At 44.2% G+C, this 12,242-nt stretch overlaps 1 protein-coding gene across 1 annotated transcript in view; it reads left to right on the top strand.

Annotated features, from left to right (window-relative positions):
• The window catches only part of dock3 (dedicator of cytokinesis 3), a 1,008,697-nt gene that overhangs the window by 857,321 nt on the left and 139,134 nt on the right, over window positions 1-12,242 (top strand). Inside the window, exons 36-37 of the mRNA XM_067999007.1 lie at window positions 2,389-2,449; window positions 3,216-3,309. Coding sequence (XP_067855108.1) covers window positions 2,389-2,449; window positions 3,216-3,309 — 155 coding nt within the window. The remainder of the gene's footprint in view (window positions 1-2,388; window positions 2,450-3,215; window positions 3,310-12,242) is intronic.

Below are 12,242 nucleotides of genomic sequence, written 5' to 3'. Positions count from 1 at the left end.
GACCAGCCATATAAATACTGTGGCTACAAGAGCAGATCAGAGGCTGGGTATTCTGCGGTGAGTGATTCACCTCCTGACTCCCCAAAGCCTTTCCACCATCTACAAGGCACAAGTCAGGAATGTGATGGAATACTCTCCACTTGCCTGGATGAGTGCAGCTCCAACAACACTCAAGAAGCTCGACACCATCCAGGACAAAGCAGCCCACTTGATTGGCACCCCATCCACCACCCTAAACATTCACTCCCTTCACCACCGACGCACTGTGGCTGCAGTGTGTACCATCTACTGGATGCACTGCAGCAACTCGCCAAGGCTTCTTTGACAGCACCTCCCAAACCTGCGACCTCTACCACCTGGAAGGACAAGGGCAGCAGGCACATGGGAACAACACCACCTGCACATTCCCCTCCAAGTCACACACCCGACTTGGAAATATATCACTGTTTCTTCATCGTTGCTGGGTCAAAATCCTGGAACTCCCTTCCTAACAGCACTGTGGGAGAACCTTCACTACACGGACTGCAGCGGTTCAAGAAGGTGGCTCACCACCACCTTCTCAAGGGCAATTCAGGATGGGCAATCAATGCTGGCCTTGCCAGCGATGCCCACATCCCATGAACGAACAATAAAAAAAAAATATAGAGCACCTTACCATGTATTAAGAACATCCCAAAGTGCTTCACAGCTGATGAATTACTTTGAAGTGAAGTCACTGCAAACACAGAAGTCAGTGAGTGCACTGGATAAACAGGAAATAACATAAATGATCAGTTAATCTGTTTTAATGATGTCGGTTAAGGGAGAATTGTTGGCCACAACACCAGGAGAACTCTTTGCTCTTCTTCAAATCGTGCCATGGGGTCTTTTTTATCCAACTAGATAGGGCTTCGGTTTAACATCTCAACTGAAGGACAGCACCTCTGACAATGCAGAACTCCATCAGTACTACACTGGAGTATCAGCATAGATCATGTGTTCAAATCCTGGAGTCGGACTTGAACCCACAGCCCTATGACTCAATGGCAAGAGTGTTACCAACTAAGCCGAGCTGACTACATTCTAAAAGTAATTCATTGTGTGAAGCATTTCAAGACATTTCCAGTTTTGCACTGCACTAGAAGGGAAATGGAGCTGCACTGGCACCAGCAGCGTATTGGTGCACACACCATGAGTGTGTGGTCCAGTACAGTACTGGACAGACCTGACAGTTGACTCATGCTGAGATTCAGTGGAACATTGTGCAGATGTGTAAAAGAAAGAAGTTGCTTTTATGTGCTCAGGACTTGCCAAAGCACTTCAATTTTTTAAGCATAGTCACTGTTGTTACATAGGCAAATGTAGCAGTCACTTTGCACACAGCGAGACCTCACAAACAGCAAATTAAATGAATGGTCCGTTAATCTGCTTTTAGGTGGTGTTGGTGGATAGAGAAATATCATCAGAGAGCATCCCGCTCTTCAAATAGTGCCATGGGATTGTGTCCACCCCAGCCACCAGAACAGACAGAAAGGGTCTCAGTTTACCGTCTCAGCAAGAAGGCAGGGCACTTCTGACAATGCAGTACTCCCTCACTAGTGCAGTCAGGTGTCAGTCTAGATTAATTATTTCCCTGGCCAGCCACTTCTGCTCTTCAGTGGGCACCAACAGAGAGGTAAGTGACTCAAGTTCTGTCTGCCAATTTCTCTCCCTTCCTGTCTTCCACTCAGCATCTCCTCACTAAAATTAGAGCTAGGCCATTTAGGAGGGAAATGAGGAAGCACTTTTTCAAAGAAAAGGTAGTAGAAATCTGGAATTCTCTCCCCCAAAAGGCTGCGGGTGCTGGGATAATTGGAGCTTTCAAGACTTGGGTAAATTTTTGTTGGATAAGGGCATCAAGGAAAATGGAGTTGAGGTACAGATCAGCCATGATCTAATTGAATGGTGGAACAGGCTCGAGGGGCTGAATGGCCTACTCCAGTTCCTGTGTTCTCCACCCTGGCCCTACCCGATGCTACGGATGAGATCAAGAATTTGCCATGTGGAGAATTGTAGCCGTCAATCTGTACCCCACCATTCCATGGAGCCAACAGGCCTGCTTTCCTGCAACATCTGTATCAGTTGGAGTACAGTGCTGATCTTCGGCACTCACGTGTTTAATCAGTTTATGAAACTTGGGGATGTAATATTACATGGAAGCGGGAGCTTAGTTCTGTAGGAGCAGCTTTAGTCTGACTCCATGCAGAAAATTAACTATGTAGCCTCTGGACTGAAATCCCGTACAGCAACTGCAGCTCATAAACTACACATGGATCTAGTATACTCCTTAATATTTCCTGTAATGTGGCATGTCATTTCTGTATCTATGAGAATAAAACACCTACGCTCAAGTTCCTTTTTTTCCCCCAGGGATTGTATGAAAGGGGATGAAGCTGAAAATAAGAAGATTGGCTGTACTGTTAATTTGCTGGTAAGCAACCGAAGTTCTCTTTGTTTAAGGTGAGTTTTCTTTTTTGTGCTCATCAAACGGAAGGAAAAGAACTTTCTTCCAATTTTGGCACGCAGTGTCAGAATCAAGCACTTCCAGGTCAGACACTTTGAGTTACTTGCAGAGTAAAGCTCCCTCTGCACTTTTCCATTGTCTGCTATAACATGCCTTAGATGGAGAGTAAGGTGTCCTTAGCACTGCCACGGCAAACATACCCAGGCCAGGTACAGCACAGATTAGATACAGAGTAAAGCTCCCTCTACACAGTGCCATCAAACACTCCCAGGTTAGGTACAGCACGAGTTAGATACAGTGTAAAGCTCCCTCTGCATTGTCCCATCAAACACTCCCAGGCAGGTAGACCATGGGTTAGATGCAGACCAAAGCTCGCTCTGTACTGTCCCATCAAACACTCCCAGGGCAGGTACAGCATGGGTTAGATGCAGACTACAGCTCCCTCCATACTGTCCCTTCAATCATTCCCAAGTCAGGTATCGCACGGGTTTGATAGAGAGTAAAGCTCCCTCTACACTGTCCCATCAAACATCCTAGGTCAGATACAGCATGGGTCAGATACAGACTAAAGCTCCCAGGGTAGTATTGTTAGAGACCCAGAAGATCAATGGGTAGTCATCAATGTCCATGACTGCAATTGAAGGGTGACTGGTGTCTCATTTTATATAATCTCTTGTTAGCTTGTTCTAGCTCTGATTCTCCAATTGCTTACAGTTGTTTACATTTATTTTAGAATTTTTACAAATCAGAGATTAACAAGGAGGAGATGTACATCCGTTACATCCACAAACTGTGTGACATGCATCTGCAGGCTGATAATTACACAGGTAAGGACCAAGAAGCTTGCTGCAATCTACGTATTCAACAGGACTGGAAGTTCTGGATAATTGTACCATGGATCCCACTTCGGACCACCTTTTACAGCCCTTCCCATTGTTAAAGAAGGAGGATCTGTACCTCTTCAAAGAGAATCTTAAAATTAGTGTCTCTCTTAAACCATGTTTGACATTCAGCCTCATTTTTAAAAATCAAACTGTTAATATAATGGAACCTTCATTCTTCACCAAAATAAGGAAGGGATTCTTGCCCCTTAATAAATAATAGAAATTGACGTATAATGAAGAGTATCCAAATTTTGTCAGCTTGGCTCCATTGCTGACATTCTCACCTCTTAGTCCATAGGTTGTAGGTTCAAGTTTCCTCATCCTTTAGATGAAACATTGAACTTGAGGCCCTTTCCACTGGTTAAGATGAATATAAAAAATCCCATCACAGTAGACAAAAAATAGCATGGTTTTTGTCTGATGACCTGACCAACATTCCTTCCTCAACCAACAAATTTGATTGTGGGACTTTGCTGTGAGCAAAAGGCTAACAAATAACAACAATGGCTGCACTTTAAAATAATTAATTGCATGTGAAGTGCTTTGACATGTTTCTGAGATGTTTCTGTGATAAAGCACTTCACAAATGCAAGTTCTTACTTTCTGTAACATCACAAAGGAGCTGACACGCAGCTGAAGTGACCTGATCCCTGAAGCATCCCTGGATTAGTAACTCCTATTGTTGCCTATTGCTCAATAGGTGCATGCAATGTCCAGTGTGATACTGAGCTATACAAGGCAGGAAGGTTTAATCCTGCTCTCTGCTGGGTGAGCTGAACTCAGCCGGGTCGGTGATGAGGCACTGTGGTTGGAGCCACCATTCTGACTCCTATTCACTGTCTCAAAAGCAAATTATTGTGGATGCTGGAAATCTGAAATTAAAACAGAAAATGCTGGAGAAGCTCAGCAAGTGAGGCAGCATCTGTGGAGAAAGAAACAGAGTTAACGTTTCAGGTCGAAGACCTTTCGTTAGAACTGGAGATGTTAAAAGAATTAAAGTTTTTGAGCAAGTACAGAGTCAGGGAAAGGGGGTACAGCACGGCAATTGTGTTTCCCACAAGCCTGGGAGAGTAAAGTGATTCGTAACCAGGATCATCCCTGGATAATGACCCAAGATAATGATTTGAAAATTTCCTATTTCGTACCCCCCCGTACTTGCTCAAAAACTTTAACTCTTTTAACTTCTTCCAGTTCTGACGAAAGGTCTTCGACCTGAAACGTTAACTCTGTTTCTTTCTCCACAGATGCTGCCTGGCTTCTTATTCACTATCTAGTGGCCTCTGCTGAAAAGTGAAAATGAATGGGTGAGGACAGTCTTTGATGCTAGGAAAGGATAAATGACTTGCTGACACTCATTGTCTGTGCTCACCCATGAAGAATGCCCATTTGGGTGAGACACTAGAGGGTGATTGGTGTCCATAGAACTGTATCCTACTAAGTTAATCAGCTCCTCAGGGAAGGTGAGGAGAAAGTTTATGGGAGTAGGAAGGGAAGACTGTAATTGTGATTTTTTAAATAACTTGCATCCATCAATGGTCTCTGGAGCTGCTTCAAGACAGTTAACCATATCACCTGAATCAATATTCAGTACTCCAACAGATATATAGATATTTTGCATTATTATTCTACGTCCCTCCAATTTGTTTGTACCATGCACCTGTGCTGACTTACGTATCATGTATTTCCAACATGTCTTTATTTTCAGCTGAGAGAATGCCAGGTTGCAGACTTGAGCCTAGGCCTGTGCCATTGTTTTTGATATTTTGATGTTGAAATGGGATCCTGATGATGAGACTCTATCAGAAGGATCTACTGAGACTCCCACAATCAAAGTTTTGCGACTCCCTCTATTAGAGGGGTTCCAGTGGTCATAGTCCCTCTATCAGAGGATCACTGTCCTCCTTGGGTGGGATGGGATGTAGATGGGGTGGTTTTGGGGCCTTTGTGGCTCCAAGCTCATATGTCAAATGATGAGCTAAGTCAACCCTGCATGACAGACTCAATGGCAGGTTCAAAGTGCTGCAGGGCACTGTTGACGATTGGACAGCCAACTAGCTCACTAATGGAATCTGGAGGGTTAGATCTGACACTGCTGACTAGAATTCTTCCTATTTGGCTCCAGATAACCCGGCAAGCCAGAATCCCAATGGGTAGGGTGGTCCTAAATGGACAAGCAGTAGACTGCTTACCAATGCCTTGCTCTGGTAAACTCTGCTGGTTCAGCTGCTTCAACCTCAGCAGTACATCTGCATACACTTGAGCACCCTAAGCCTTGACTCTGCCATTGTGCAACTAAGCTCTCTGGTCTTAGATAAGTGGGATGTCCCTGTATGGGAAGTGAGTGCACACTCCATATTAGGCAAATGGAAATTATGCAGGTAGGTGTAGCTTCCTCAGTAGCTTGAATGTGAGACTGTGAACATGAAGGATTTCCATGTGTAACAGACAAACAACTGACCTGAGACACACTCAGAAGGGTTCTGGTTGTGCCTCTCCCTCCATCAAGTCCTTATGATGAGTGTCCTAATGTTGAGCTATCACCAAGACCTCTATCACAGGGGCTCTAAAGATGAGATTCACTCAAAAATATGGAGGGTAGAATTCTGACGCAGTGCTTTCACTCTAACATGGAGAGGAGGGAGTCAAGTTTGAAGTTCCTGTAGTGTTGAGCCTCAGCTATGCCATACAGCTGTTGCTGGACCCTGAGCAGCTGTCAAGTCTCCTTACCCACAGCAGGGCATAAGAGCAAAATCAAGGGACTTCAAATTGTTATTAAAGGGGGAGGTCTTGTTAATGAGACTTGTTCTATCAGAGATTCCACTGGTGAGACTCACCCCTGATGGACAGCCCCATCTCCTTAAAAAGGATCCTGATGAAGATCCATTGCCATAAAGAGGATCCCAGTGGAGACTCTCTCCTTAAAAAGGATCCTGACCAAGACACCCATCTCCTTAAAGAGGATCCTGGTAGTGAGATTTGTGCCTTAAAAGGGATCCTGATATAGAGACTCAGACTGTGAAGGGATTCTAACAGTGAGAATTCTTTTTGATTGATCCCTATTCATGTCACGTTTTCTTTGTTAATTCCACTTTATTGTCCCTTATCTCTACATATGCATTCTGTGCAAAAGAACCATTGACTGTCCTATTCTTGTCATATTAAGTTAGCTATCGCTCAAGGGCCGTGAAAAGACACTTGAATAGGAAATTTTCAAACCATTAACTTGGGCCATTATCCAGGGATGATCCTGGTTACTAATCACTTTACATCTCCCAGGCTTGTGGGAAACACAATTGCCAAAGAGAAGCAGCGGCCTCCAGAGGAGAAGGCAGGAGCAGCGGTCCAACCAATACCATGTGGCGTTGCTGTCTCTTGCTGTTTCCAGGTTTCCTAACGTGCTGTTATTGCTGTTGCACAGTGTAATTCATTCAGATCCAGGTGTTCCAAGCTCCTTTCCAAAGGGCAGCTTTATGAAAACTGTAAACCCAATCACAGTTGATGTACAGCCTCAGTCTAAGACTGGGAAGTAGCAGACACTCTGGACAATCTTCTGGGAGAGCTAAGATTCTCCTCACATAAACACGTAAAGGACTCCCTGCCCAGCTTTCTCAAGGCCAACACCCCTCCTCCCTGTGTTCACCTGATGCTAACGTGTATAGCATAACCAACAATCATAGTTATACAAACTCATTAGCCTAGATTTTCCAATTAGTTTTGCTCGATAAGTCAGTGTAAATTGGACAAGATTGGTTGGAATTTAGCGCTGTATCCAATTTCATAATGCCACGTTTGAAGAGTGCTGGAACATGGGTGGAACCATGCAATTTGGGTCAAAACTATTACATAGCATCGTGAACACAATTTCCCAGCCTTCACGTCAGTGTGGCGCTGTTTCATGACCTCCCCCGTACAAAATGGACAACCAGGTTTCTTGGGAATTTGCTTTTGCTGGAAGTAGCTTTGAAGAGTCCTGTAAGAAGATTGGGAGCAGCATTTGGAGGCATTTTTTTTTCATCTCACTTAGGTTGTTGCGAGCCTTTGGATCAATTGTTTAGGCATAACTATCACAGCAGTAACACAGTGGGTTTCCCCATGGAATTCCCCCTTTACTTGTGCACTTTGAAGGAAGACGAAGAGGACCAATCGAGCAGTGCCAGGCAGATCAAACTGCATTGTAGGTGTTCTGCAACCATCCACCTGTACCCCTGCTGCCCCCACATCAGAATCTACAGGCAGAGGTCCATACACCTTCATTTATCAGTGGAGTGGTGTCTGCAGAGGCTTCAATTTACAAAGAAGGCCACTACAGGCTCTAAGCTGACCTGTGATCAAAATCCTTCACAGGCAAAGCTGTGAATGTCAAACTTAACTTTAATGCTTTGGGTTCATTACAACTAAAGAAATCAGCAACATAAGTCAAACAGTTGTCCATTGGGTAACAGATTTGGTCGTGATGCTAAATGGTAATCAATGTCTCATTAATGGTCAAATCAAACACATGAAAGTACCCAATATTAAAAGACAGTAATAATATGGAGATTAAAACAATATTACCCCATTTGAACTCTGGACAGAGTTCATAAATAAGTTGGCAGCGTGGTTGTTTGGAGTCTTCTGATGGCTGGGTGAACTTCTCTTGTCTCCTGAGCTCAGGACAGAGGATCAAGTTTTTAAAGCCTCCTGACCAGAACCTCACACCATATACGGAGTTGTTATTCACAAGACCCTTATAGATTTACAAGGTTGTTTTTCACAGAACTCAAGGTAGCCACTTTTCTCATCTAGCTATCTCGCCATTGTCCTGTTCCTATCGATATCTTTGGATTATTGTTCTGCTTTTTTAGGTCATTGTACCTCTTTTAATCACGTAGCCATCTTGCCTCACAATGGGGGTGACAAGGTTCAGTCATTAGTCAAAGGTCAGCATTTTACAATTCAACAAAATAAGCAGCACAGCCTGCAGAGCATGATAGTTAATAGCATTAAGAAAATGATGTCAGTTTGTCCCTATTCCCAATATTCATACAGATTCCCCACCTTGAGAGAGATAAAACTCTAATGGTTTCGATCTCTCCTCTATCCTTCAATAAGGCTGTCAGCTCTAAGTGGCTCTGACTCCATCTAACATTCCCGATAGCACGTTTAAGTACACATAATGCTTTTACGGCCAAAATTTACAGCCATTCGTAAGCTTTCTGTCTGGAAGGTAATGTTTACTTGCATTTTTGTAACATTGTGGGCCATAACAGGCACCAATATCTTAGCCCCAATTTAGTAATTCTGGTTGATGTAATGCAAAATGTTAACCACCAAACTGGGCGTAAGGGGCACGATTTTTAAAGGGGAAAACAGGTGGGTTGGGGGTGGGGGGGGGGGCATTCAAAATTGCGGCCATTTCAGACCCGCCTCCATCCCACCCACTTCCGGTTTTCATGAGGGGCGGGCAATCAACCCGCTCCCAGGAGACGGTTTGGTGATTAAAACCTCCATTTTTCCAGAGTTTCCAATTTCAATTCCTAGGGGCCGGGATTCCCGGGTCTTCTCTTTTACGCCACGTGAAAGGAGGCGAGAAGGCCAGAGACTAACAGGTAAGTGCCTTTCTGGCACAGATTATGGGCCCGGAGGGGTAGGAGTGCTTCCCCCAGGCCCAACAAGCCTACCTGCAGCGCCCCCCCTCCCCCCACCAACGATCGCGGATCTCCCCCCCCAATCTCCAACCCTCCCCCCCCCCCCCCCCCCCCCGCAATGATCGTGGACCCCCGCGATGACCCCCGATTCCCGCATTCCCGATGACCCCTGATTCCCGCTCCCCCAATGATTGCGGACCCCCGCAATGACCCCCGATCCCGACAACCCCCCCCCCGGTGACTGACCTCTGATCCCTCCCCCCATGACTAACTTGCCCCCCTCCCCATGACCACCATGCCCACCGGCGCTCTGGTGCCAACCCATGCCCCTGTGCCCCCCATGCCACCCATGTTGCCCATGCTGCCCCCAATCCATACAAACAAAGACTGACCTGAAGACTTACCTGAACATGTCCTCTCCCTGGCTGCTCTCCCATTTGACCGAGCCCAGCCTGTCAATCAGACCGGTCAGTCAGACGGCAAACTGAAAAAAAATAAAAGATGTCCTTACGTCAAAATCATAAAGACATCCGAGAAACTCATATTTCCGGGTTTCCCGTCCGCAATTTGACCTTCACCCCACCTCCTTCCCAGCTCGGGGTCAAAATCATGCTCACTGTGTCCCCTTGTATGTAGTGCTTCTTATTAGTTGTAACACAATACCTTCCTCTCTCCAAATAAACAACGTTGGTCCTTTTCAAATTCAATCGTACAATAGGGGATTCTTCATCCAGAGTGAAACCACAAGCTGGCAGTGGACTTTGTAAAGCGTGACATCTACACAACCAGGATCCACTTGTCCTGGTACAGCATGAAGTGTTTGGTGTGACCCTTCTTTTCCCCTTTACTGATATCTTTGATCTTCGGATAATTTACAGATTCCTTACATATATCATCCTCCCACAATCCCATCGATTCCACTTTAAATACTTTCATCAGTTTTACATCAGCAGATAGCAATGTTTTTTTTTCAAAACAGCAGATAGCAATGGTATTTCCACTACCACAGGAATCAATCGTGAAACAATGTCACTCTGTAAAGCTTCTTGGCATAATACACTAATCCATGTCTTCCCGCTTTACACCAATCCATAGTCCCATCTGATTTCCAGATTTTCATTTGTTTATCCAATATAAAATTTGGGATCCAATTGTTTTCTACAGCATTTAACTCCCTTTTGAATCTGAACATTGTAAAAACCCTCCATACATAATTGCCTTTAAAATCAGTTGTTCCTCAGTCTTTGTTAATCTGAATGATTGCCAATATCCCTAACCTGTCTCCCTATCAGTCCATTTATTAAAAGCAGGGACAATTCTTGTTCTGTTATAACATCCCCTGCTTGCCTATTCATTCCTTTAAGTAATCCCTCTAATTGCTTGTGCATTGTTTCATCATGTTCCCATTGTCTCTATGTGAGTTGACCTAAATCTCTTCCCGATTGCGGTTAGTAAAACCGTGTACCATTTCGCTTAGTGTGATGAAAATCTACACACATTCAATTACATAAATCAGAAGACACAAGATACAGAAAGAAAAATTTAACAGAGCAGGAATAATCTCTAACTGCAAATTATAACAAGCTTCTTGTGTTCATTCACAGGTCCTTCATAAATGTGCGCCTCCCATTTTAAAGTTTTAATTACATTAGTCTCAATTTTAGATCACGTCTGCACTCAGACACGCGTGCAGGGAAACATCCACATCGGCCTAGGTATCGGTTCCCCTGCTCGACATAACAATCCAAATTGGGCACCTTATATGATGCAGTTTTCCTGTCAGACACCGTTAACTTAGGCGAATTTACCCTTTGCTTATACACTTCTCCCTCTAAATACCCCACACTTGGGTTGTAACATCCACGATAGGTAAGGATAGGGTAAAAATCGAGGTTTATTCTTATCCCTGACTAGGCCCATTGGGTGAATAGTAGCGTACCCTAGATTGCAGATTGTTGATACAGGTGGAACTTCAACCCTCATATTTGTTTCACCATTTCCCTTAGAATACCAACGGACAAAGTCATAGTCCCTTAACATATCTGGGACTTCACCTTGCAACAAAATATCAGTGTTGATCAATAAACACTGATATTTTGAAGAATGAGAGATGATCTCATTCAAACATATAAGATTCTGAGGTGGCTTGCCAGGGTAGATGTTGAGAGGTTGCTTGCCCTGGCTGGAGAGTCTAGAACTAGGGGGCATAGTCTCAGGATAAAGGGTTGGCCAGTTAGGACTGAGATGAGGAGGAATTTCTTCACTCAGAGGATTGTGAATCTTTGGAATTCTCTACCCAGAGGGCTGTGGATGCTCAGTCGTTCAGTATATTCAAGACTGAGATCGATAGATTTTTGGACTTTAAGCAAATGAAGGGATACAGGGATCGGGCAGGAAAGTGGAGTTGAGGTCAAAGATCAGCCATGATCTTATTGAATGGCGGAGCAGGCTCGAGGGGCCGTATGACCTACTCCTGCTCCTATTTCTTATGTTCTTAAATGAAAGCACATAGGCTCCGTATGCCATACAAATGGTTGCCCGTCCTATTCCTTTTGTTTGCTCGTTTCCCTTTCATATCATCTCATTTATTTTATCCTGTGTCTGAGTGAAAAACTTGGCAATGTTGTGCATGTTATAGATGGTATATTGTTCTTCCCGTGCTAGCTCATTGATTGCTTTTAGGATTGGTGCATCGACCAGTTTGGCCCGTGCATGTTCATAATGATGCATATGCTTCTTCATAGTCTCAACATCTACCCGATTCCAAACCAGCATTCTTGTTCCGAATACCCCTTTATCGCACCTACCCATCCCACAGCATCTGACTGTAATTGTCTTTTCCTAAGATGCCTTCCTCTGGTCTAGTTTCTACCTCCGTTATGTTATCTATCACTCTCTAGCTCTCGTTCCCATTTTATCTGCATGTCCCTTGTGAGCATATACCACAGTACCGTAAACTGGATGTTATTCACTTACTGCACATTTTACAGTTTCTAAGTCTCTGCCATATTATACTCCCCAATAATAAATGTAATCAATATCACGTTGTCCATTTCGCTTCATCTGTGGAGAAAGCACAAAGAATTATTTCTCCTGCCTCCATTTTCTTTGGAGACTTGGAGTAGAACAGCCTATACAATCTTGACCTGTTGTCCCAACTGTTTGTTGTCTTGGACGCTCTGTACTTTGCTACCAACTAACTTCCCAATAACTCAGTCATTTGGGATGACTCAGGGTCAAAGCCATCCC

The sequence above is a fragment of the Heptranchias perlo genome, chromosome 17 (assembly GCF_035084215.1).
Source record: "Heptranchias perlo isolate sHepPer1 chromosome 17, sHepPer1.hap1, whole genome shotgun sequence".
Taxonomy (NCBI): Eukaryota; Metazoa; Chordata; class Chondrichthyes; order Hexanchiformes; family Hexanchidae; genus Heptranchias; species Heptranchias perlo.
This window is presented reverse-complemented; position numbering and strand designations above follow the sequence as displayed.